The sequence below is a fragment of the Melospiza georgiana genome, chromosome 5, assembly GCF_028018845.1.
Source record: "Melospiza georgiana isolate bMelGeo1 chromosome 5, bMelGeo1.pri, whole genome shotgun sequence".
In the NCBI taxonomy this organism is placed as follows: Eukaryota; Metazoa; Chordata; class Aves; order Passeriformes; family Passerellidae; genus Melospiza; species Melospiza georgiana.
Window position 1 is genome coordinate 27,462,623 of NC_080434.1, and position 27,381 is coordinate 27,490,003.

A 27,381-nucleotide genomic window follows, 5' to 3' on the forward strand; every position below is an offset into this window, starting at 1 on the left:
TAACTCATAACTGTTTATTGTAAATCACTCAAGAGTTTACACATCATTAATGGCAAAATAACACTTTTAAAACACCTGCTGGATGAAAGACAGAATAAAGACAACTCTTTTATATTATATGGCATCATTTGAAAAACAAGAAACAGAACAAAAAAGAAACCATTTTATTTTTCCCCCCCCACTTTTGCATCTTTCCTGAAAATATCTGGGCCTGAGTCTCAGTTATCTTGAGATCCCTGCCTTGCCCAGGGTGTGGGGCTGTGTGTCTGGGAAGCAGGCACTCCCTCTCCGAGGGGCAAGGCAGTGACATTCTTTATAAATGAAAATCATGCCCTCTATCTTCAAAAGTGCTCCAGTGCTGACAGTATAAAGCCTCTCTCCTGCACTGGCTAACATCTAACACAAAGGGCTATATGTCCCATTAAATCCACATGCCTTTTTTTTTTTAAAGAATTTTTTCCTTTTTTTTTTCTTTTTTTCTTTTTTTTTCTTTTTTTTTTTTTTAGTTAAGCGAGGCAACTGTTAAAATTCAGAAGCTACATAACTGTCTTTATATTTTGCTCAGAAACCAATGGATGTTGCATGCAGCTGAAATATTAGTACAGGCTCTGACTTAGATAAAGGTCAGTTTTCTAAGACCCACTAGTCAAAGGCAGAAAAAGAAGTTAAGAGGCCTCTTGTGCAAAAGGAGCTAAAATATGCATGCATCAATGGCCATGACTGATTAGAATATGACTCAGGTCTCCAAACATTGAAACCAAAGCTTTATTTGGCTTAAGACATGGTTGAGCTCTATACATTTACAATTACAATGTATATGTGACAACAAAGGAACCATCTCAATATAGCATCAGTTGGTATTTTGGCCTGTATAGAGACTAATCTTCAACACAAAAGCCTGCTCAGCAATAAATGGTTTTCATACTTAGCAAAGACAGCAGTGCACTGGGCTGGCTAACAGGGCTAACAAAAAGAAGAAAGCAGGTTTCCAAACTAACATCTAACTAAACTGAAGGTGATTTTCCCCCTTGCACACACTGTTTTTCATCAGTGGTGTTACTGTCCTTTCCAGGAGTATGCAGCTGACACAGCACACTGGGCTCTGCCCCATCCCCCTGAAAGATGCACCTCAAAACCTTACTGGATTAGCAGTAGGAACAAAAATCTCACTAACTGCACTTGGAAAGGACAGTTAGCTCCTTCAACCTGCCAACATTTCCCATGAACAAGCAAATTACAACAAATCTCAGACATGAACTACAGTGACTAAAATCAAATCTCTCTCCCGCTTAACTGCAATATTAAATAATATATAACATTTTTACACTTAATAGTCTTAAGTTCGGACATAAGACAGCTAATAAGGAAAAAAAAGAACAAAAGGCCGTGGCTGAATCAGTTCCTGGGGAACTAACTCAGCCCAACCGATCTGGAACAAAAGAAGAATTCTACCCGGAGGTAAATCCACCACAGGCACGGGGTCACGCACCCGGCAGCCACGCGGACGGACGGACGGACAGCAGCGCTGGCACAGCCAAGCGTCACCCTCAGGCACTGCCATCTCCAGTCCTTTCCTTGCGAGCCTGGATCATCTCCTTGGGAGCCTGCTTGCGATCAGTGACCAACCCCAGCCAAAACATGAAGTCAATGAACCACGTGGTGGGGTTGAACTTCAGGCCCAGCTCGCTGGCCGAGTAGTCAAACGGGAAAGTGTGGTGGTAGTTGTGGAAACCCTCACCTGAAAAACACAGAGGGAGTTTAAAGACCACGTGGCTGGCACTTTTGTCAACATGGGAACACACTCAGGCAGGACACTCCAACACCCATTGCCCAAGTCTGGCATCTAGTGGAAGTCATTCTCCTCCCCAGTACGAAGGGGCATGTCCCACGCCTTATGCTCAGGGAAGAAAACCAGAAGTGCTTCAAGAGGGGAGACACACAGCTGAGTCAGAAGTGGGGTCCTCACTTCTGCTGCACTTTCTGCTGAGCAGAGCTTGTTGCTGGGTGCTAACACCTCCCTTCCCAGAGACCACATGGTGTTATTTCAGTGTAGAACACAGGCACTTTCCTCTAGGATGCACAAGCTCCAGCCTCCTGTCGGAATACCCTGTTGCAGATTCCCTGACTTCTGGGACTCTGGCTGGGCCCTCCCAGGGGCTCCCCTATCGGGGGAGACCTTCCTGGACTGTTCTTGTGTCAGGAAAGAGAGATGCACTGGATCTTTTTGGTCTTCAGGTTCTGGTTTTTGTTATCTTATCTAGAGTTTTGCACGCTGTCCACACAAGGCTCAGCGCACTGAAAAAGCACCGCAAAAATGGCAAACAATCTATCATTACAAGGTCTTTTAAAGCTAAACTATCCAATTAAGAACTGACACCTAGATGATTTCCCTTTTTAACCCAATAACTGATCCCCAAAAGCCCACAATGCAGATTTTTCTGCCCAATTACAAAATGCCACCCAAACCCATGAAGAAGGAGGAAGAAGAAGCATGAGGAAGCAGACCAGGATGACACCCTGTGCCCTCCATCTTGCTTCCATTCACTACATACTAAAAATCCTAAAACCTAAATTTCCCACCTAAGTGATACACCTACACTACTCTCTACAATCTACTTCACACCCTAGTGGATTCTACTCTATTCTGGAGTTTAGGAAACTTTCTCCATGAATGAAGGTCAAAGTCAGTGCTCCCCTGGGGGTCAGGGCACCCCAGAATAGACAGGGAAATATTCCTGGTGCCCTGGGTTTCCACAAACCCCTCCAAACCCTGGCTCCAAGACATGACCAGCTGCAGACACCCAGAGTCCCCACCAGGGTGAAAGAGGATGGGACACTCTCAGGAGTCTCTGTGGTCAAGATGAACCCAAGATGTGTTAGAGACTCTCTTTTCCCAGCCTGGCAGTTGAAGAAGGAGTCGGGATTCTTCTGTTCTGGTTTTCAAGATTGTTTATTTTCTGTTATCTATAACATTCTTTCCCTGGCCTGCTGAGGTCTGTTCAGCAGGTCAGTCAGTGGCACACTGCCTGCCTTCAGGGTGGTGTTGTCTTTTTATACTAAAAATTATATATAGTTTATTTACAATAATTTTCCAATACCTATCACCTATGTTAAACAGTCCATCTCTACCCTAAACCAATCCAAAAGTGTCACCATCACCCAGAAGATGGAGGCTAGGAAGAAGGAGAAAGAAGGACAAGGCATGCCCAAATTGCTCCATCTTGGGACCCCAAGCCCCCATTCTAAAAACTCCAAAATCCTACTTTTCACTCTGTCACAAACTAATTATCATTCTATTAAAACTTTTGTGGCTTGCAGATCCTCATATAAGCTTGGTAATTTTTTCCATAGGTCAAAATCAAAGGCACAGGGGTCTTGGGCTCTGTGCCAAGGTCTCTGAGCCCCCGGCAAGGGCCCGAGCTATCCAGGGCAGCCAGAGGGATGTCCTGGATTCCGACAGGACGCCACCCCGAGCTGGCAGAGCTGTGCCCAGGGCTGCAGCACTCACCAATGGCTCCCAGGGTGACCAGGGTGTTCTGCCTGGGGTTGATGTTCTTGTCGTAGGGGCGGTTGCCGTACATGTGGGCGGCGCTGTTGACCAGCCAGGTGACGTTCAGGGAGATGGTGTACCGCAGGATGGAGGCCAGGAAGTAAGCGTTCCACAGGCTCTCACCCCACAGGTACCACGGCACGACGGTGGGGATCACAAAGCACATCAGCACTACTGAGCTCTTGTAATACCTGCAGGAGTTACAAGGGGAAAAGGAAGGCCAAGTAAGACCCGTCCTGTTCGTCCCCATAAGACCCCCTAGAAAACTCCCTTGTTCGTCCATAAGACCCGTATTGTTCATCCCCCTACTATAAAACACCCTAAGGTTTAAAATAGACTCCTGCTTTTGTTGAGTTTTCTGGAAGGGATGAGGAAAAATAGATTTATTAAACAGTTATTAAAACTTTGCATTCCCTAGAAGTCTTTTGGATAGGAAGAACTGTCATTTTTTATTTGACAAAAACAAACAGCTTCCAATTAAGATCCACAGAGGGCTGGAAAAATGCTAGTATTAGCAGTATTTTTGAAAGGAAAGAAGTTTTCATGAACACAGTTCTCATCTGTAACACATGAGCTAGTTTTGATCATCTTGTGCATGAAATCAATCAACCTCCTGCCTTGCAAGTTCTTTGCTTGATGTATTTTGTTGTTGTTTGGAGGTTGTGCCTCACATCCTGGGCTCCAGGAGGAGATCTGCAGCTCCACAGAAACACCAGCCAAGGTGAAGAGGGCATTCTTCAGCTCTCTCACAGAACTCAATTCTCACTTACCTGAGCTAAGGCCCTCCAAGCAAACAAGTTCCCTTTCTTTGCTCCACCAAAGATAACAAGTAATTTCCCACTCATATGACTGACTTCTGATAAGGTCAGAAGTCTGACCTTATCAGACTCTCATCAGTTCAAGGCCAGGATTTAAGCAGAGCTGGAGGAGAAAAGTACTTTCCACTCCAGAAAACTCCTTCAAAGTTCAAAGCCTCTACCACTCTGGGGAAATAGAATAAAATATGAGAACATCTTATCAGGCACCAATTAAAACTATCCTGCCAGATGGAAGAAGCCCAGACCGAGGTCTTTGATGAAGATATGAAATCTCCCATCTGAACAAGCATCAGAGTACATTGCCTTCCTCTGAAACACGCACCTTGGGGTGAGAAACCTCCTTACCTGGAGTGCAGGGACATCAATGCCTCAACACATGCCTGGGGAACACCCCTGCTTTCACCGCACGAAAACTTTGTCCCGGAGACACTTCAGCTGTGAGCCCCTCTCTCACATCACCTGCAGGATTACTGCTCCCTGACTCACACAGGGTAGGTTTTGCTGTCAGTCATGCCTGGAGCACTACTGTGATTCCAGCTGAAGTGATGTGCTTTTAAACTGACTGAGTGGTGCCTCGTCCACAACTCAGAAGCACCACGAAATTCAGCAAAGCTAACAATTTGGCCTTAAAACAAAACCTGACAAGAAGGATTTATTATGATTCTCAGTGATGTATTGTGATTCTTAGTGCCTGCTAGTTTTTCCATGTTGTCAAAAAAAACCCCAACACTGTCCTAAATTCAAATCCAGAGCAAAGGCATTTGCTAAGACAACTTTCCTGCAGAAAACACACTTCTTCACTAGATAACCTTTGCAGCATGACCAAAGCAGTAAAGCTTGCTTCTCCTGGATGCTGTTGTTCTGGAAAAGGAAATAGCCAAAAGGAGCTGCAGCAAACTTCAAGGGAGCTGTTGCAAAAAGGCACTGCCAACTGAGGAACCAGTGAAAGCAACCATACATGGAGGGAAGTATTCCTCACTCCTGGAAGATTTCCATTACAAGGGTAATTTTTCTGCCTTAGAGAAATCTAAGGAGAAAAATCTAAGGAGAAAAAACTCTAATTTTTAGACTTAACTGACTGCTCCCCTCACTCAGAAAATACACAGAAATGGCCTTAAGCAGTTTTTCCAAAGTGCCTGGATGAAATGCTTGCAAGCAGAAAGTGTTCTTGTGCCTAGAACACAGGCACTCACAGAGCATAAAGGATGTTGCTCAATTCCCAGCTCTCACAGAGTGTGTAGCAAACTGAGCTAGGACTGTGCTAATTCCCAATGGAGATAATTAATGCTGTACAGAATGGCAGTCTTGGGAGAGGTGGCACTTGGCCCGCACTGGCCCAGGGGTGCCAGAAATGCCTTTGCAGAGTGAAATGTGCACTTCTGTGCTAAGGCAATTAGTGATTGCAGTGTTTGCTCCTGTGATCAAAGAAGAAAGCCGAGATCCAAGCAACTTCTGCCACAGCTGTTTTCATAACCAGCCCAGGCTTTTTGGGAAAGCAGAGGCACAAGGACAGGGCTCGCTGCTTGTGCCACAGAGGACAGTCAACAAGTGTCATGGGAATAGTGGGGGCCAGAGGAAAGGCATCGGTGGCAGGGATATCTCAGGGAAGAAAAGGGACAGGCAAAAACAAGGAATGAGCCACAACCAGACTGCCAGGCAGGAGGATCTCTCCACGCCCAGCTCACAGCAGGGCTCAGCGCCGGGCACTTACTTTCTTTGGAACCTGACGACAGGGTCATCGAGCAGGTCGGTGAAATCCAGTTTCCTGCCCTTCTCGATGACGTCGCGGTGCTTGCGCACGAAGAGCCAGCCGATGTGCGAGAAGAAGAAGCCGCGGCGCGCGTTGTGCGGGTCCGCGTCCGTCTCCGAGTACTTGTGGTGCACGCGGTGGTCCCGGCTCCACTCGTAGATGTCGTTCTGCACAAAAAACACCCTGGGGTCAGAGGAGAGGGGCAGGCACTGCCACGACCTCCAGGCCTCCCAGGTCACCGTCATATTTTCTGGAAAAATCCCTTGGCCAGGATTTCTCTCCTGGGAAGCTGAGAAGCCTCAGAGAAAAAGGAAAACAATAATTATCTGATTCACTTCTCCTGTGTTTTGCTGCTTTGGAATGTGGCTGGAGATTGTTTATCCAACATGTGAATTGTTTTAACTTAATGACCAATCATGATCCAGCTGTGTCAGGACTCTGGAGAAAGTCATGAGTTTTTCATTAGTATCTTTTAGCCTTCTCTTGAGTATCCTTTCTCTATTCTTTAGTATAGCATAGTATAAAATTTTTTAATATGTTCTAGTATCATAAAATAATAAATTAGCCTTCTAAGAACATGGAGTCAGATTCATTCCTTCCTCCTCTGTCTGGGGAACCCCAAAAATACCACACTCCCACACATGGTAACAGCAGAAAGCCCCACTTTGACACTCCTCAAAAAAGGTTGTTGACTAAAACCATGGGAGTTACCATCATCCATGGTAAAATCATGTTTTAAAGCCATGTTAGTCAACATGGAAAACCACCACTAAAACTGATGGGAGTTGCCATCATCAGTGTGCCCTGGGTGTCTGAGGATGGGCTGCAGGGACTGGGTACATACATATTTACACTGTTATTTTAAGACTGTGCTATGGGGAACTTTGTGTATTTATTTTCAGTGGACTACAGTACAGGGGCTCTCAGTTCTGGCATCCTCTTTCTCAGCTGGTTGCAGCTGGTGCCCTCCAGGCACAAACACAGTGCTGAAAATGGAACAGAGCTTGTGGATCACTGCAGCCACTGTGGTGAGCAACATGACACTGAAATGCCTTATGGCTGTAAATGGAATCATGGGGACTGCAGGGAGGAAAGGATGGACCACAATTTCACACTTGGATCCATAAAGAGAGACTTTCTGAGTTCACTCAGCCAAAGGGATTTCAGCCTCCCAGTTTGCTCTGCAGGATGCCCTGGCTGGATGCACTGGACCAAGCTGGTGGCTTTTGCAGTAGTGCTGAGCTATTAGTGCAGGGCATTGTGAGCACATTCAGCCCTTGCAAACCTCAGGCCACACACTCATTTATGAATTTAAGTGCTCAACACCAACACTAAAATGTGGAAATGTCAGTTAATGCCCAGATCCACACAAGGGTGAACTTTAATCAGAGAGTTCTTAGCAGAGGTTGCTAGTTCCATCTCTGCACAGTCAGAAGCAGAAATACCCAAGGAAGAAAAGGCCTGGGTTACTTTTAGGAACAGCACCCACAGCCACCAACCACAGCAGGTTTGCTCCCAGTAGAACCGAGAAAATTGATTGCAAGGTCTCTTAAATAAGAATAGGACACCACCCATGTGGGCACTGAATACAGCCCAGGACACAGCAAGCACAGGATAATGAAACTGTGTGTACCCATATTTTGTGGGGCAAGAGCCCTGTGCTGAAAGCATTGCAGAAATAATCATTGCTCCTTCTTTCAGATATCAGCGTTGGAGAGAAAGCACTGAGGGGCCTCTGGGAACAACTGCAAAGAGCAGCTAAAGAATCCAGCTCAAATGGCTCCAACACCCAATTTCAGCTTTGCAAAATGCTCTCTGCCTGCAAGAGCACACCAGGGACAAGTGAGGAGCAAGAACCCTGGAAAGATCTCAGCTCCACTGCCTTCAGTTATGCTCAGCCCTTTGCTGTTGCCATGTAGTGAACACAGTGATGCTGGGAGTGGGCTGGGGATGAGGGGGACATTTTTCTGCAGCACTGACACATCTAAGCCACTGAAAGGAGGCAGCAAAGATCAGCCCCTTGCCAGTGCTCCAGTGTGCTGCACCTTAACCATCTCACTGCATGAGAAAACAAAGTAAACTGCAAAAAAGCAAAGGAAGTCACCCAAGTCCTCAGTGAGAACCCCTCTACCTTCCTACAGAGGAATCAAAAGGAATGAAAATCTCTACACTGCTTCAGTGGCTTCACTGGGAATATCCATATGACTGGAAAATGTCAACATTAAGTAACTTAAAAATAAACCAGGGTTATGCAAGAAGCAGACTTAGAAAAGGTCTTCTTTCTTAACCAGAAATAATGTTTCAAGTGAGACTATTGATCAATTTGTCACAAGAGCACTTGATAAAGTCATATGTGGGATAGCAGATAACCAGGAAAAGCAATGATACCATGAGAAATTAACTTGGCTTTTCATGCCACAGCAAATGCCTGCAGAGCTGGTAAAAAAAACCATGATTCCCCAGATGAAAGGATTAGGAAGCTGTGAAACAACTGAATTGCATCTAATTAAAACCACAAGAGCTAAGAGGAAATAAAGGCCTGAAGCAGGGACTGTTGACAATAAATACACCATGAACTGGAGCACAGCATGTGTAAATATGCTCTGAGCATATTATTAGCAACCATTTTTCAAGAACACATCACTTTTGATCAAGTTTCAGGTAAACACATGGGTGAGATCCCTTCTGGAGCAGGGAGCAACAGCATCCTGCTGTGACAGTGATGCAGCCACGAGGTTTCATTAGCAGGTCCCTTAACAAACCTGCAGACTGACATGTGCCAGTGGCCTGGGCTGTGTGACAGTCTCCATGGGCTGACACAGATTTGCACACCACCCCTCCTGCTGTGTCCAGCACAAACACAGACTGTGCCACAGAGATGACACCAGCATGGCCCAGATGAGCTGCTGGAACTTAAATGCTGGGAGAGCAATAAGCCAGGTATTACCTATGTCTGAAACAGACAAGTGACAGCAAGAAGAAGAGTCTTTCAAAATTATGAGAGCTTCACTCTAGATGGAGAGAAGAAACACAGCTCAGCATGATCCAATCATTAATAAAACCCACATGGCAGAACTGGCTGCATCTGATGGTATTCCAGAGGAGGTACAGCATGTCACAGCCCAGGCAGTATCAAGCTAAAACTCTACAGCAGTTTCCTTCCCCTGCCCTTCAAGAATTCTGAATGTTTCCTCCTCATTTAGCATCCAGGGATGCTGTATGCATCTTTAGTGCTACCTCTTCCTCCCACAGCCAACGTGAAGGAGATGGACCTGAAAACTCATCACTCACTGTCTGTCTGTGGTGGTGGAAAGAGCCTTTACAGGCAATGGATGTCATGGTAATTAGGAGCAGGCTTCAGATTTAGAGTGGGTAATTTGGCCTTTCATCTTATTTCTGATATGAAGGGCACAAAGGTGGCTTGAAGCTACTTTGAAGTACTTCCCTGCCTCAGAATCCCAGTGTTCTCAGACAAAAGCAGTGATGAGCACAATGCAGCTGAGAACAAAATCCATAGCAACAGGGCAGCAGAATGCAATGAAATCCCTGTGTGCAGGCTCACTGCAAACAGCTCTGCACATTCATTTAAATTGCTTGTGGAAGATAAGATCAGCTGTGCAACAGGGAGACAGCACCAGGGCTTCTCAAAACTCCCAACAGTTGTTTAACGCATTGAGCAAAGGGCTTGTAAAGCTCTCCAAGGAACCAAGCAGCAGATGGAAAATGGTTCAGAATAAAGAAAGGCTATAGTCAAAATGGACACATTTCCATTTTCAGGCAAAAGCATTGTGCCCTTTGTAATGTGTAGAGGGGCTAACGAATTAATTCTTTCCACCTTAAAAAAGAAAAAATCAAAGATGATAAATGAGAAGTACAGAGGTAGATAAAGGGACTCTTTTCATTCTCTGTCAAGGCAAATGAACAAAAAGTCAACCACGCAGATTGAAAGGGAAAAGATAAAATCTCAGGGCACAAGACATACATGGCACTCAGTGCCACAAGGAGTTATGGCAGCCAAACTCAATAAGTTTAATTTTAGTACAGGTAAGTTTAATTATAGTGCAGGTTCCTATCTCTATCCTTGCCAGCCAGAGGAGGAACCAAATTCACACTGAGAAGATCCTGGTTCAGGGCTAACTCCTACAACCAGCTGGGTGTTACACAAGTGTTTCTGTGGTCTAGGACTGCCTACCAGCAAGTACAGAGCTAGTAACACACTTCTTCACAAACATATTTGAATTTGGCTGGTGAAAAACGCTGCATAAAACAGAGATAAATTAAGATTGTGGAAGGGTGCCTGCTCTCCTTTCTGGGCACAGTCTCCAACTGCCTGGATGAACAGACTCTTGGTTACACAGACACATTTGCATCAAGCTGGCCCTTCTAAAAGTCTCCACGTTGTCCTGTGAAGTGTGGGGCCTGACCTGTGCCACAGCTCAGCCGCTGGGTTGCTGAGCCTCTGATTTGGTCACCTTCAGCATGGTCCTTATGCAATTATTGCTCCTGGTCTGCCTAGTGCACATTGTTACGTGGGTGGTGAGAGGGCTCTGCATGCCCTGAGCCAGCACAATGTGTTACAGCAAATAAATGTCTTTCTGCCAGGTCTTTTTTTTTTCTTTCTTTTGCTGTCTCTAAGCTGAGGGGATCCCTGTACAGCAGAGAGTGCTGCCTGGAGGCTGAGAACCTGCACAAGCAACACAAGCTCACCTGGAAAGCCATGGAATTAGCTGCAGCCAGGAAGATCCTCAAAGGCAGCTTGGCTTTGTAGGAGCGGTGGCTCCAGAGGCGATGCGCGCCCGCTGTCACGCCCAGAGCCGTCATCAGGAAACAGAAATATGCTGAAAGACACAAACCAAAACACAGGGTCTGCCAGGGGGCCAGCTGACATCACTTGTGCTCTCTGTGCTGTGGAGATGCTCCTTGCCCTGCCTGCCAACGCCTGCAGGGTGGCTCAGGAGATGAGGCTGGGCAGACAGGAGGTGAGGCTCTCAGCCCATCTCTGCCTCACAGACTCTCTGCCTGAAGAGGACAGGCTTATTTTGCAAGTGTGAAATCAAAACAAGAGCAGATTCCAACATTAAAGAATATTATAGGACAATTTCAAATTGATTTACATCATCTGCAGCAATGTGTTGTTTAGCCAGGGATCCCTGCTACCCTACACAGACACATTTTGGTTAAAACAGCCTATTTCAAATACCAGAACAAATAGGGAAAATGAGACCCCAAAAATGGATTTTGTACTTGTGTCCCATCCACCAGGGAACCCTGTTAGACAGGCAGTGGTTTGACAGGAATTCACAGTCTGCTTTTCCTGGTATGTAATGTAAAAGATTTGTCTTTGCAAAAAGAAAACAAATGTATATGTAGGTGTGTGTCTACTGTGTCCTTCTATCAACTCCCAGCTCACCGTGCTTGAAATTGCAGTGTCTGAGAGAAAATAGAATGGAAAGATATTTGGGAAAATAACAGCAACCATATTTCATGTTGATTGTCACCCCTGCAGACTGAAAAAGCAAATGGACTTTTTCCACTCTGCTGGTGGATCCATCAAAAACAGATTTACCCAAACTGCTTGCCATGTCTATGGTCAAAATCCCTGTCATTTCCTGTACAGCAAACCAAAGCCTTTCTCACAAGATGCAGCACACAGCTGGAGTCAGAATGGTCCCAGTGAAGAAGATGTCTCTCTAAAACCTGCTTTGGGTGCCATCACTGAAGAGACAGTTCTGATTTTCAGCAGGGTGAATGCTCATGGTACTCCTAGAAAAGGCTCATTTGTGCAGTTATGCTGAGTCCATTGAAGTCTACAATGAAATTAAAACTTCTACTTACCTGAGGAGAGCTACAGAAATGAACTAAAATCATGTATTCTCTCTGCACATTATCTATAGACATTGCTGAATCTACAGATTACTCTCAGATCATTAAAATGCTGGCATCACAACTCCTCACACTCCAGTTTCCACTGCAGAGTTGCAGTTCTTGCATATGCCTTGCTAGAGCAAGGACTTGGGACTTGTATCAAATTAGGGAAAACCTATCCCACCATTTGCTGTCTGTGATGTTGAGCTGTGCAGAAACATCACTAAATAAAGCCTTCCAAATCACTCAAATGACTGTGATTGTGGGAACAGATCTGTGACACACAGAATACTGACATTATCCAGCTAACATAAAAATATTAAGGTTAGAGTCCTGAATCACTACAAGAACATATTTTCTGTGGGCTTTATGACTTTAACCTCCTGCTAGTCATGGGCTGAAATCTCCCATCTTCAGCAGTTTCTTTGCTTCCTTTAAAGCACAAGGGGGCTTTTTTCATGCTTCACAGCAACAAACCATTTAATTGACCAAGTGCTTCTCAAGGGCAGCCATCCATCTTAATCATGAATGATTGCTTAAAACAAGAATGAAAGATAAATGGGCAAAGTGAGACATGTGACATGAGGGTTGATTTCACCTCCCTTCTCTGTCCTGTGTAAGAAGGAGGCTGTGTGGTAGCTAACAGACCACATGGAATATCTGCACTGCACACAATCAGGGACAAGAAGCCTCTCTGGCCCTTTCCAGCCCCCAGGGACTTGCCAGCCCCAGCCCACTCCTGCAGTGCTCAAGTGATCAAGGGAACAGCTGGGGCTCATACCCACGCACCATGCCTATTTTTTGGCTTTGCAGAGGAGGAATCACAAGAGCAGGAATCTTCCCAATATAAATCCCGAGGGCTGAAACATGCCCAGAAACAAACAAACAAAATTACTCGGGAGGTTCAGTGGCAGAGCAGAAAAAAAAAACCTGTCAGACAAATGCACTGCTTGGTGACAGCAAGTTTTGTGATTCTTACAGCAATTAAGGTGCCCAAAAATAATATTTGGCCCAATGTATGAATAGCCAAATATTTGCCATGCAAGGAACAGGTCTCAAGCTCTCCTTTGCAGAATAAATTAGGATCTCAAACCAAAAATCAGACTACCAACCATTTGGTTATATATTAATAATGCACAGCTACAGTATCCGTATGAGAAGATTCTGCTTGCTTCCTGTCCCATTTTTGGGGACAGGAGTGTGTGTAGGGGGTGAACATGTCAGTGAAACACAGAAGGATTGCAATGTGGAGGAAAGCAGCCAGTTAATAGCAATTCCTCCTTATACAGAAAACACCCTCTCAGAAATGTAGCTAAATGGGTTTCCCAAGTAATAAACAGTAAATAATATTTATGGCAGAAAAAAGGGAAAAAAAAAAGCCACAAGAAAAGTACCAGTTTACAACCTGGAATTCAAACAATTAATGTTGTATTTCTTTTTAATTTAGTGGGATACCTAATGTACAAAAAGGAAAATGGTAAAATAGCCAGCTGTGTCCTCTCCATGTTCTGCTAAGGACTAGACAGGAGCATTTCCAATCAGCTCACTTGACAGTGCACAGCATAAGCAAAACAATTCAGAACTGGAGCAGAGGGAGAACCACTTAAAAGAGGGAACAAGGAGGAAGAGAGGGAAGAGAAACCAGCAGGTAAAGCAGTGCAAAAGGACAAAAGAGAGACCCAGAGCACGGGGACAGGGAGAGGATGCAAGAGCGACAAGGCACAGGAGGTTAAGGCACCGTGCAGGCAGGGGGCTGGAGGGTTGCTAGGCTTCCAACACACTGCCTGTGCACAGCTGCTATTTATGGGAACATGCCAGAATCAATAGGCAGAAGATTTGTATTCAACATTCTTATTAATGACCTGAAACAAAGGCAAACAGCATACTAATTACAACAGTGGATGATGCTATATTTGGAGCAGCAGTGAGAGAGCTAAAAAAACACAGAAGGATCCATGCAGAAAGAGGGAAAGAAGGGCTCAAAGTAAAGACAAAGCAAGTAATGTAGTTTGGGGAGCAGTAATTGGAGACAGGGATCTGTGAGGAGGATGAGAAGCTTGGAGAAGCAGGAGCCTGAAAGGAAGATCACCAACAGTTCATAAAATATTCCCAGTGGGCCATATGATAAGGCAGCACGACATCAGTGTGATTTTGAACAGCAGGCACAGAGGTATCATCTCACTTTCAGACAGAAGCCATGAAAACTACACCAGCTAAATAATTTAAAAATGGATGGCAAATCAACAACATCAAGCATTTGAGCCACCTTTTTCAGAACAACTCATTATGCCCATAGCTGGATTTCTGGAAAAGTTCTACTAAGCCCAGTGCCAAACTCTTCTGAAAATCTCAGTCTCCAGGGAAATGGCTTCCTATGAAGATAGGGGACATGTTACCACAGCCTGTATCTACTTTACAGGCATCAGGAAATCATCCTCTGATCTTAGTGGTTGCTTAAATTGCAGCACACCTCACCACCTAAAAATTTCAATTCTGTTTTATGCTAAATATCAAAATTAGAACAACTTCTGTTTCTGAAACCTGAACATTAGATATTTATGTATTTATTGTTTGTGAATCCAGCACATTACAGATTGATTTTGACTTTTATCTTGTTATTAAAGAAACCTAAATCAACCAAAAGAAGATGCTCAGCAAACACTGGGTTCACTCTGCATATCTGAACAGACAATTCTTGCTCCTGAAAGCAAGGAGATGGCTGGCCATCCTTGTTCAGCACAGATGACAAGGAGACACTGTGGGACAGCAACTATCCCCACATTACCAATGTCAAACACAACCCAGCTAGATGGAGCAAATCACAATTATCTCAGAGGGACCATACATCAGACAGGACAACAGGAGCAGTGAAACAAAATCAAGTGCACTTTCACAATAGCACTACTGTCAAGACACAAGCCATCTTTAAAATACACAATAATGTCACAGAGCTGTTCCCATGGGGTGGCAGCACACAGAGCCTGGCACCAGCTCACACCAGTGGCTCTGATCCCTGTGTGGATGGCAGGGACAGAGGGACAGCAGGGCTGGAGCAGGGCAGGGAATCAGCCCTTGCCAGACTCACTGCAGGCATCTCTCTCCCATGTGGCTCCCAGTCCCTTCACAGGGACTTGAACAACCACAGCAAGGTGACTGCTCTGCCACCATCCTCACACTTTGCTCTCTGTGAGGGGTTCCACACACAGAGCCCACCACAGCCCTATTTTCGGAACACACTTTGGGACCAGGCAGTTTCTGTGAAGCTTTGAGCCTGTTTGCATGTCACAGCATGTAAGAAACTTTTTTCTGGAGCAGATTTGGTTTTAAGTCAAGTGATGACACATCTTACATCAGCCAGGATTGGGGTATATTACATCAATGCCAGCAAGCTGGGAAGAAATTCCCAATCTCTCCAGTACCAGCAATTGGGAAAAACATGTGGGGAAAAGGGCTCACTCCTTTAAACAAGAGAGATGGCAGGCTTTGTGAGATCAGAACACTGGCTCACCTAGCCACATATGTTCTTCTGACAGGGATAAGAGCAGTTGCTATGCAGTGGAGACTGAATTAAAGAAGAATTAAAACACTAATTAAAAAGGAAAAAAGAAAAAAAAAAAAAACAAAAACAAAGGCCAGCTATTGTTGCACTAGCACTGCCTGCACACTTCAAGTAGTGTGGACTTCAAGAGGTGACATTTTGCACAGAGAGTATGTGAAAAGTAATTACCAAGGCAAGTAATTACTAGAGGCTGTCCCAGAATTGTTATCACACTTGCTCTGACCAGGAGGGTGACAGACCTTGGTCAGGATAGCCACCAAGGGTCAGGGCCTTGGTTTGATGTCTTGTTCTGAGGACATCAGGCCCATTTACTCCTGTGCTGGCTGCTGCCAGCCCCCTCATGCAAAGGGCTGCTCACAACCAGCCCACAGCATTATTTTGTACGTGCTCAGTGAGCTGCTCCTTCAGCACTGTCTGCACACTCCAGGTGCTATTTTGGAAAAGCCTTAGCTCTTCTACTGCCATCTTTCTGGGGATGTTTGAGAAGCACACAGCACTGTGCTCTGATGGAGATCCCACTGCTGGGTCAGGACACTCCCAACACTGTTCAGCCTAGAAGGTCTGACACATTCCCAGGCCCAGCCTGAAGCCACATTCAGAAAAGGTTTATACATTTTTACAAACACACTCCGTGTCTCCAGCAGTTCAAAGAGCAGCAGGCAAGATCCCCTGGATACAGGAGGGAGTAATTTCCTCAGATGTGAATTCTAATCACACTAATGGCAAAGGAAGCACATCTTTTGCTTGGGGAATTAAAATTAACAAATGCAAGGGCTGTGCTTCACCTGTAGACATCTGTTACCTCTTCAACAAGAGGGCAGCTGCAGACAGCTGACCTTAAAATGCTGTTCATGATGGAGACATCTTGTGACATGACACCATTTGGTGGAAATTCTCTCTCCACAGTAGCCAGCCAAGTCTCAAGCAAGCTGCTGAGAAATTTTCATCTTAGCACAGGCCATTTTTCTCCCCTGTATGTAAAAGGATAACACAACTTGACTCACTTGTATTAAAATAAAACAAACTATTTGAGGATTAAAAATTACAGGAATGGACATGAAACTTTTGTCTGCTTCCACACTAGCCTCCTGTCCTTATTCAATCATAAAAATTGCTTGTTAGGGAATTTTACTAACCCAATGAGTCAAACCCAAAATCTTCCATTATGCTGCAAGAACCGCATGAGACATACAAACAGCAAGTTGCTCAAGCACAAACATGCAAAGCTGACTGACTGCCACAAATATGGAACACTCCTGTAACTTCCAGTGGTGATTTTTTCCTTTCTAAACCTTAAATTACATCTGCATATCCTGTATCTGCCTTCTCCTCCTCACTTGGATTTTGCTGTTGCTCTGTGGTAGATTTAGGACTAATATCACCAAACCAGAGAAAGTACTTCCAGGGGTGCTGAGTGATGCCTAACTTAATTCCCTCTGAAATTCAGGACAGCACTGCCACCCATTTCAGCAGCTGCACCATACCTGGTCTCTTCTGAACTCCTAAGAGATTCTCCACTTCACTACACACACAGACAGAGGCAGAAGATTCTCTTCTGATTCAACATCAGGGCTCAGACGGGAAAAGCAGCTCCAATTTTGTGGTGTCTCCTATGTTCTTTTATGTTTTCATTAGATAATGTCAAGTTTGGGGATCCACTTTCTTAAAATGCCATGTCTGCCTTCAGAATGGAAAGTTTTCCTACCCCAAATCAGGGCAGCAGTCTTTCCAAACAGCCCAGTTAAAATGCTGGTTGATGTCACACACTGACTGCACCAGTGGGAGGGCCAGGGTCACCATCAGCATTCTTAGATGCAGATTAGGTAGCAAGACCCCAGTACAGATCTGTACTGCTAAACTCCAGGGAAACATTGGAGATCTCTTCCTCCACAGCAAAGAGACACCAGGCAGCAGTAACATATCATTTAACTTGCAGCACAATGCTAAAAAAAAGCCTTATTTCCTAACCTGGAACTACATTTATTAAGGAGGAAGAAATTTTCACCAGAGTCCCTAAATTGCTGCCAAGAAGCAATGCTGAATTAGTGCTCTGGCCCTGGGGTCTCTGGGATGGAAACACTGCTCTGCTAGCCAACCCTCTGCTCACTGAGCCCTGCTAACTATCCAAGGCTGGCATCCAAAGCTCCTTGGCTGGATTCAAGTGAGCAAATGAGAATTAAAAAGCACTGGCATGAAGCAGCCCCAATTCCCTGGGCCGCCCACCATACAGGTCATGCCAGCTCTCACGGGGAGCCGTGCTTCTCTGTGGAGAGCTAACATGCAAAATCCCAGGCCAGAAAGTTTCATCTAAAATTAGATCTACACATCCTCTGAGCTACTCTAAATTGAGCCAAGAGAGACAGAGATAAGAGGAAGCACATCAAAGGCAAAGGGGAAGCAGAGTTTCAGAGCTGCAGAGAGATGATTTCTGATGATGCCCTGCTGCTGCCCCTCTGTACTGTGGTGGAGCTCCAGGAGAAGCCATCTATCACATCCCCTTGGCCCTGCCACCACCAGCTCATGAAATCCAGGCTGCCTCTGCCTGGGTGCACATGCCTGAGTATGCATTTTCAGGAACGTTCCCCAGAGCCAGCACTTTTGGCTGAGTATACAAAAGACTTTATTCCAGTTGGAATAGCAGAAATGTTCATATTGACAGCTGCAGCCAATGTGACACAAATAGAGCCAATAGAGCAATGGAAATCGTGGCTGACAGCAATTATTGCAGCAAATGCCAGAACTCCCCTAGGAAGGAAACACAGATTCCCTGAACTCACCAGCAGCTGAAGATTGCCTTAAGATGTCGAACAGCTTGCATATATTTTTAGATCAAAAGAGAAGGCTGGAAGATGCTTTGGCTTCTCTGAAATTTTTGATGCTTATGTGTAGCCTGTCTCAGCTCAGCTGGGTCCTGCGTCATCACAAAACCACGGGCAGATTTCACTCCTCTCCTAGTGACCTCACTGCTGTCCTCAATCCGCACACTGACTCGGGCTCTGCTGGGTTTTAAGTGCTCTATAAATTCTGCCAAGACACAATAAATGCCAATTTTACCTCTTTTTCAGGGACAGAGTAAAAAAATAGCATGGTTAAGCCATTAGCACAGCACCCCAGAGCCTTGTGTTCAGCAGGCAGCTCTGCCCTGAGGAAGAAGGTTTAGTTATTGTTTAGTTATTGCTTAACACCCCTGTGCAAAAAGGGACAAAGCCATGCTGACCCTGTGCAGAACCAGGTACATGACAGGGGAATGCCCTGCTCTGACCCAGTGCCCTCCCTGTGACCACCACAGCAGAGATCTGATGGGTTTGACTTTCCAGGGCTTCACAGTCCAGATGATGTTTCCTTCTGTATCACTGCACCTTGCCTAGCTGTTTTGTGCCTGCTCCACTTGTATGCTATCAGCTGTTGTACCTCTTCCTCCCCCTTCCAAAACCAAACAGAGCCCAGAACAAAACCTGTTGCAAAAAATGGCCTTTTCCAACTTTCCCTCCAGGCAGTTTTAGCCTCAGAGCTGGGCTGTAAGCTCTAAACCTCATTAAAATCAGAAGGCACAAGCCCCCTGCACCCAACAGGTCAGTCAGCCAGAGCTGTCAGGTTGAGGATGGTGCCAGTGCAGAGGAGGAGACCTTGTGTGTGGGCAGGATGATGCTCCCTGGGGGCACTCACCAGGTGACTGCTCCCCACACTGCCCCAGTGACTGCTCACTGTGTCCCTCCAGCACAATCAGCCCTGCCCCAGCCCAGCTCTGCTCCTCCAGGGAGCTCGAGCACTCAGAAGATCATCTGAGACACCACTGTCCAAAAATGCATGGAGAAAGATCCTCCAGAAATCCCTATCCCCTGCTGCTGAGGCCCAAGAGGGATGGCAGGCACACAATTCCCCATGCCAGCATCACAAACAGCCTTCCCCTCTGTTTCACACCAGCTTTGCTTTACTTAGCACAGTAATTGTTAATGTTTCACTCTCCACTGGGGCAGCACATTTTATTGTTGGCCTACACGGTAAAAATAAAATCTGATTACAAGAAATTGCTTGGCTTCAATTCTAACATCAGTGTTAGTTACAAGTGCAGCTGTGACTGCAGGGAGGGTAGGTGGAGTGGCAGAGATGAGGAACCACACTAAATTCAGTGCAGTAAGCCCCCTGAGACTTTTCCTGCAGACAAGTCCATCCTGACTCATCCACTGAAACTCCTCAGAGCCTGTATTCTGCCATCCCCACCTGCACATGGAACCAAAGACAAAAAGCTAGAGCCAGAAATCCCTGGTGGCTCCCCAGAGCTGCCTGCCCCAGCTCAGGGACAGGAGGACCATGGCTAAAGAAAGCACTTTATGCTTTTGTGGCCTTTGGCTGGGCTTTTGTGTGCTTGCCACAGCCAGCTCTGGGGGGGGCAGCAAACCTTCCCTGCTTCACAGGGATGCCCCTCCCAAGCCCACAATATCAGGGGCAGCCCAAATGTCAACAATCCTGCCAAATTCAGACAGGGATTTCTACCTTTGCTGGATCCAGCTGTCATCTCTGTCCTCAGCACACAGATCAAAGGGAAAGAGTGCTTGAAGTTCTTATGGCTTGGCTGGTCAGAGCAGCCCAGTAGTGCTTTGTGCTGGGTGAACATCTCAATATCAAGCACACACAGTTTTACTGCTCACTCATCCATTCCCACTGTAGGAACTCCTCAGGAGTGCTCTGAACCCACTCCTGAGAGCAATGGGACCAAAGGACTGTCACAGACACATTTTATGAAAAATCCTTTTGCTGGGAATTTTTCTCCTGAGAAGCTGAGAGGCCTCAGGAAGAAAATGTAAACAATGATTATCTGCTGCTGTGGAATGCAACAGGTGGATCTGTGATTGGTCTCTGTGGTTGTTCCTAATTAGTGGCCAATCACAGTCAGCTGTCTCAGACTATGGTCAGTCACAAGATTTTGTTATCATTCCATCCTCTTTCCTTTGCTTGCAAGCCTTCTGATGAAATCCTTTATTTCTTCTATTCTTTTAGTGTAGTTTTAATATAATATATATCACAAAATAATAAATAAATCTTCTGAAACATGGAGTCAGATCCTCATCTCTTCTCTCATCCTAGGAGCCCTGTGAACACCACCACAATGGACCATCACACACACCCAGGGCTCAGCACACACATGGAATTTTCTCCCCATTCCTGTGCTCATAGTGCCCACGTGATGTGCAGCACACAGGACAGAGGGAAACAACGCAGAAGCACCAGCAAGGCACTGGGGAGGAAATCAGGATAAGGAACAAAAACACATACTTGCAGCTGAACACTGACAGACTAGGCCCTAAGGAACCGCCTCCAGCAACAGTTTAACCAGAGAGGAGTGAACATTGGGGAAGGGAAAACATCCAGCAGGCAGGAGTGTCCTCAGCAGGAGATCACCTCAGAGCAGGATGCTGGAACAGACCCAGGAACACTCTGTGACTGTATCCATCCATACCTGTTCCATGAACAGGCTGCCCAGGGAAGTGGTGTAGTCTCCATCCCTGGGTGGATTCAAAAGATGTGCAGTTGTGGTACTTAGGGACATGGTTTAGTTGTGGACTTGGCAGTGTAGGTTAATGACTGGTTTTGATGATCTTAGAGGCCTTTTCCAACCCAAGTGATTCTGTGATGCTGGTCTATCTGTGCACTTTGTGAGGGTGTGTTCCCACTTTTACCATGGACATGGAGCTCAGATCATTTTCAGAGGTGTTACAGCCACCCCCAGATCTGGGGCTCATGCCACTTTTAAGGAGAGAAACACTGTTTGAGAAAATACTTTGTTCTTCTCAGAGATGATGGGAGTTCAGCTCTTGATGCCAGGAGGGAAGGAAGAAGCCAAGAATCTGGCTATTCAGAGTGACAGCTGTAGAACTACACTTTCAAATGGGCCAGGGGAGGAAAAGCCAGTCCAAAACTTCTCTGGAGACAAGCAGGGCTACTCCCCTGGGCAGAGGTGCACCTCAGAGATGCAATTAACATTGGATGCTCCACCTCCTCTCCATGATGCTCCACCTCATGATCTAGTGGAGCAGCTGCTGTCTCGAACTGCTGAAAGCATGGTGGAGCTGGGGGCTGATGGACAACAAGGCCAGCATCCTGTATTCCACAGAAACCTCCCAGAGCTGCTCTCTGCTCATGGCTGGGACTGTTCTGGGAGCCAGCAAGCAGGAGATCACCGTGGGGATCAAAGTGAAAAAAGGTCCTTCTGTTCACTAAGCCTTTCCCACAAAGTATCCAAGATAAATGCATTTGTTCCCTATTTCTGATCCAAAACCTCACCTACAGCAATCACCTGAGCTGTCAGAAATCACAACCACTGTCCAGGCCACAGGGGAGCACAAGCACTCTCCAGGGTGGCAGCAGGAGTGACAGAGAAGTTTCCATCAAATGTCTCCCTTTCCCTGGGTGTGAAACAGAGACAATATTTGCACTTTCCTTCATCCATCCACAGAGGTGCCAAGGGGAACTTCCCTGGGGCTAGGATATTTTATTTACAGCTGTCTGGCCGTGCATAGGAATGGTTTGGCATTAAAGCCAGTTAATAACCAGAAAGCCAGCAGGTGGCACTCAAGAATATCCAAGACTGTGGAATCATGCAGGACCAATAAAACTTGCATCTGCAGTGCACAACAGCAACCTGTGCCTCGTTACACGGGCGTGCTGCCCACCAGCAGCCTGAGAAAGAGGGGATAACCCCGAGTGCTGAGACCACAATTGCTTTAATCCCTTTTGTTGAAGGGATCCAGGCATCCCAGGTGGGATCCAGGCATCCCAGGCAGGATCCAGACTCTTGCCTGGAGCAGCCTGGATCTCAGCAAGGGTGCAGCTGGGCAGCACTGCTGCTCTGTCTGCGCTCCCAGCACTCGGGGACGGGGGAAAGCTGAGGATAAGCATGGCAAAGGGCTCACCACAGCTGAACATGAACAATCTGGAGCTCTCAGGAGCACTAAAACTTCTCCTAAATGCTGCTAAAACAACAGCAACAAGCCTCCCTTCCCACATGAGCACCATTAGGGCAAGGCCATCCTCCTCCCCAAGCCCAGGCTCTGGCAAGGCACAGCAGGGTGTGACATCCACTCCTCCCTCACGCAGCTCTGCCAAACACATCCAGGTGATTTGGGATTTCTGGGTGGCCATGCTTGTGCAGGTTTTTAAAGGTGTTTCAGCAGCCTGAAATGAAAGGTTTTAAAGCAGGTAAACAGCTTAACTTCTTGTGCAGCAGCTCTATTTCCTAAAATTAATTTGGCTGCTTCAAGTGCTTCCTCCCAACCCCTCTGCAAAGATTAAAAAGCACCTTTTCCCAAACAAAATCCAAGACAATCACGTGATCCTCCAGATGGAGTCTTTAAGAAATTACCATGAGCCCACCAAAAGAAACTGTGAGCAGCTGTCAGCATTGGGCCCTGCAGTGAAACATGCTGGTCCTTCCCTCTGTACAAGGATTTCAGAGTTTTTTAGTTTGCTTTCCTAAATCCAACAGACAAAGCTCCCTGGGACTGCCACAGGGTGGAGCTGGCTGGAGCAAGGAGGCTCCTGGATAAGAAGCATCATTTAATGGCACGTTACTGTCATAGGTGACCTCTGGAAGGTGGCGCAGCGTGGCCAGCCCAAAAGAGGACATCAGTGAGCCACAGCCCCAGCTGGCCACAAGCACCCCTCTGCACAAGTTCCTCCCTGGAAAATCTCCATGCCAGCCCCACCAGCAGTGAGCTGCTCCCACCCTGCTCAGTTCCCCCTGGGAGGATGGTGCTGCCTCCCCTTCAAACCCCCATGGTGCTGAGCACCAGGGAGAAGGCAGCAGGGTCCTCTCCACAGCAAACCACAGGTCAGGCTGGCAGAGAGCAAGGCAAGGGAGCTCCCAGCGAGCCCAGGCTGCGCAGCAGGGGACATTCCACATCCACTCAGCAGGTTCCATGGCTGTCCCACGGGCACAGCCCAGGGCTGCTCCATGCCTTGCACACACCATCTGCTGCCTCTCGGGTCAAGGCAGCTCCCAGCTCATGGAAAATTCTGACATGAGTAATTTCATTGTTTTTGTTCAGCTTGGACTGAAATCAAATTCCACAGAGACACTGGGATGGCCCTGAAAGCCTGTGTTTCAACCAGCTTATCTGTACATCCCTTGAAAGATAACCCAATTCCCGGTTGTGCAGCATCCACATCTCCAGTTCTGCAGCCCCCAGAATGCTGTTTGGGATCCCTGGTGCAGCCCCAGCTCCACGTGGGGTGTGGGAAGCTGCAGCTCGGGATGCTGGTGCGGGAGGCAGTGGGAACAGAGGAGCACAGATAATCCAGGGTAAACAACCAGCTGAGCCTTCCTTGGCAGCACTCTCCCATTGTCTATTATGTACAGCTGGACAAATGTCAATAAATTACCAATGGAAATGAGCCCTGCCGAGCAGGCAGCTTGGCCTGAGCAGCTGTTTGCTAGGTGGCACAGTGGCATTTCAGCTCCGCTTTGCCATCGGTGCTGCAGCAGCTGCCTGCCTCCGGGGGTGGGAAGGGAAGGAGGAAAGCAAGAGGGAGGGTTTGTACCTGGCCTCCCTCAGGGGAGAACACAACGGGAGGTGGATGTCTTGGGGGAGGAGAAGGTAAGAAGCCAGGCAGGCAGTGGTGAGTCATGGGAAGCTGTGGCTTCCTGCCAGACACCAGGGAGGTCACAGCCAGCACTGGCATCCCACCCCCAGCACACTTGTTCCTGCAGCTTATCCATGGGGGACCAGTGGTGGGGAACACACAGTGGCTTGCACAGGATCACCGGGAAGCTTCCTGAGTGCCAGGGAAGCTTGGGAAGAGAAAGAAAACCACAGAGGGATGCATGGAAGGCTGCAGCTCCTCCATCTGCACCCTTCAGCGTACACACATCCCTGCACTGCCTGACACTACTCCCATGCCGACATCCAAGTTTGCCAGCCCGGCTCCGAAGGCTGGCTGGGAGCCAGCGCCCACAGAAAGGCAGTCTCACAGCTGATCTGCACAGGCAAGGAGATGTGGAGAACTGGGGAGGGCGAGGGACACCTCTGATTGACACCTATTCCTCCCAGCACAACTTCGCTGGTTGGCTCCTGCCACACCGGAGCGAGGTGCGTTTGTCAACTTCAGCACCAGCCACCCTTTCTGATCTGCCCTGAATGGCTCACGGGGATCCCAGAAACAGGTCACCAGCGTGACAGCAAGCTAATTTGTCTGACACGTTCTGCAGGAGAGTGTATTTTCACGTTGCTCAGCACCTCTGAGGTGGCAGCAGCCAGATGTGAGAGTGGCATGCAGTGTCCAGGACAGCTGGAGCCAGCGCTCTCGCTCCCTGCTGTGGAGCCCCTGTAAAAACCACCCACCAAACTCCCATAAAAACTCTGTGGTCTGCTCTAGGGTGGCTGTTAAAAATAATTATGTCAAGAAATGAGAGGATCTCACTTTCAGAAGGAAAGGCATTAAGCTGCAAAGTCGCTGAGAACTGTTTATTATGTAGCATCTGTTTAATCTCCAGCAGGAAAAAATACCTCGGAGGATGGAGGGCTGAATTGGTAATTCCATCCTTTGCCTCCAGCCTCAGAGGGATTTTTGTAATAAAGCACAGTGAAATCAGAGATGATTTCAAATTGTCTTCTTGGAAAGGCAAAACAGAAAAAGCAAGCCCACCTGCCTGCACACAACAGGACCTAAAAGGGTTGAAAGCAGACCACAGGCTGTGCATTCCAGCCACACAGCTCCCACAGGCTCTCCTGGTCTCCCTAATCGCCCAGCTGTGGCCAAGATAAACTATGAAATCAGCCTGAACACAAGCAGGAATAGGGAGGAGAGAGGAGTAGTGCTTGCAGAAGGAAACTATGCAAAATACAACCACCCCACAAACCTCTTCTGGTCATGAGCAAGCCGAGGGGGGATTGTGCAAACCAGGCTGCCAGTCAAATGCAGGTACCCTCCAGAGACCCAGAAACTGAGGAGGGTAACTGAGGAAAAGATTCATTTCCCAACTGCAAGCAGCAATGCTGGCAATTTCTGGGGGTTTAAGCCTGAATATCAAAAGCTGAACCCATGAAAAAGAGATTTAGGACTTCTCCAAACAGAAGGAATAAGCCTGACTTCTAAAGCATTTAACTGGGGCTTCTGAAGAGTCACCTCGAGAGCAATGATGGCAGCCTAACAACCCAAATTCCATGTCTGTGAGTTCCTGCAGCAGACACCCTTCTTTCCTCTGTATAAAAGAATTCAGGCTGTTACATCCTCCACTTACCTCAAAGCAGGTATTTATCCAAGAAATTGCATCAGCTGTAAGCAGCACTCAAGTTTTTACCCTCTTGACCACCGAGATTCATATGAAACAATCAATACAGGGCTCTGCCTGCTGAACAGTGACGCTGACATTCACCATCTATTTGGTCTCACAAACCCTGACAAGCCTCGCACAATACTGCAGTGCTTCTATGTAGCATTTTCTCCCGGCACCATTCTTCTGTGGAGAAAAGAGGACCTCACCACTGTAGGATGGAAGAAAAGAAGCTGTATTTCATATTCCCTTCCCCACACCGAATCCTTGGCTTCTCACGGCGAGCAGGACAGACGCTGCAAGCCATCTCCCCTCAGAAAGCACAGCCCGGCTTATCGCGTCTGTGCCAGCACCCTACAGCACTTACTCGACTTTCACATCTTCCCTAATGAAAATTTGTCATCACCTTCCGCAAGAAACAAACGAGGAGCTGATTTTCTACTCCAAACCGGAGCAGAAACCCGCGGGTGTTCAGAAAGTAACACGGTGAAACAGCAAGGGGACGGCCAGCGCGTCCTCCCTCAGACCTTTACACCGAAACACCAGCGCTTGGCTGGGCTTTTTTAACTAAAAAAAAACAGATAAACGTAACCGGAGGCAGAGCGCCTCCTGTTTCTACAGCAACCGAGGGCCCGGCGCGGCGCTGGCATCCCGGGAGCGGCCAGGGGGGGCTCGGGAACAAAAGCCACAAACGGGGCACGGACCGGGGAAACCGAGCGGTGCCCGCCGCCCCCCGCCCCACCTGTGGCGCCCCCGGCACTCACCCCAGAGCAGGGTGAGGATGTGCGCCCGCGGCACCAGGCTCAGCGCGTACACGGCGCCCAGGTGCAGCAGCCCCATCAGCACCACGTTGCGCCAGACGATGGCCTGCCCTCCGGGGCCCGCCGAGCCCGCCGTGTCCGCGGTGTCCGCCGTGCCCGCCTCGCCGCCGGCCGCCCTCCGTGGCGCGGCCATCGCTCCGGCCGGGCGCTGGGCAGGGCCGGCGGCGCTCCCAGCAGCGGCTACGGGCGGCCGGGCCGCGCCGCTGCCACCGCCGCATCTGTTGCTGCCGCCGCCGCCGCCGCCTCCATGGAGCCGCCGCGCCGCCGGCTGCGCCCCGCACCGCGGCGGGGACGGGCGGGGGGCGGCCGCGGGAACCGCATAGCGACAGCCAATGGTGGCCCCGGGCCGCCCGCTCCGCCCCGGCCGCCGCTCCGGCCCCGGCTCCGGCTCCGCCCGCCGCCGCCCCCTGGCGCGGCCCCGCGCAGCGCGGCCCCGCGGCCCGGCTCCCTCAGACAAAGCTTCCCGTGGCGATTCGCTCTGGAAGGTCGGGCCAACACAGTAAAAGGTGCCGCTAGCGGGAGCAGGTGGTGGAGAGGTGGTGGGTAAAGTGTCCTGCCTGGCAGTGCCGAGGCGGGCACCGGACACAAGCGCACGGACTGGCAGCGAGCTGTCGGCAGCACATACCCCAACGAGGGGCGGCCTCGCTCGGTGCTTACCCGGTCCCACCATGGCTTCAGCGCTCAGGTGTGGCTTCGAGGGACACGAGGTGTGTCCCCTCCGTGCTGCCGCGACCTCCCATTGCCGGCT

General features: G+C 47.9%; 1 protein-coding gene across 1 annotated transcript; it reads right to left on the bottom strand.

The window, feature by feature from the left end:
• On the bottom strand, positions 1-26,766 carry SCD5 (stearoyl-CoA desaturase 5). Its single transcript, XM_058024997.1, has 5 exons — positions 26,577-26,766; positions 10,826-10,956; positions 6,080-6,285; positions 3,509-3,741; positions 1-1,738 (listed from the first exon to the last, which is right to left on the bottom strand). The coding sequence occupies exons 1-5, from the start codon at positions 26,764-26,766 to the stop codon at positions 1,548-1,550; spliced, it is 951 nt and encodes a 316-aa protein (XP_057880980.1). The 3' UTR covers positions 1-1,547.
• Between the last annotated feature and the right edge of the window lie 615 nt (positions 26,767-27,381).

Excerpts from the sequence above, each read along its gene's own strand:
- SCD5 (XM_058024997.1), bottom strand. The coding sequence starts at position 26,766 with ATGGCCGCGCCACGGAGGGCGGCCGGCGGCGAGGCGGGCACGGCGGAC. Across the intron at positions 10,957-26,576 it reads CATCCTCACCCTGCTCTGGG|CATATTTCTGTTTCCTGATG; the intron begins GTGAGTGCCGGG and ends TGTGTCTTTCAG. Across the intron at positions 1,739-3,508 it reads GGTCACCCTGGGAGCCATTG|GTGAGGGTTTCCACAACTAC; the intron begins GTGAGTGCTGCA and ends TGTGTTTTTCAG.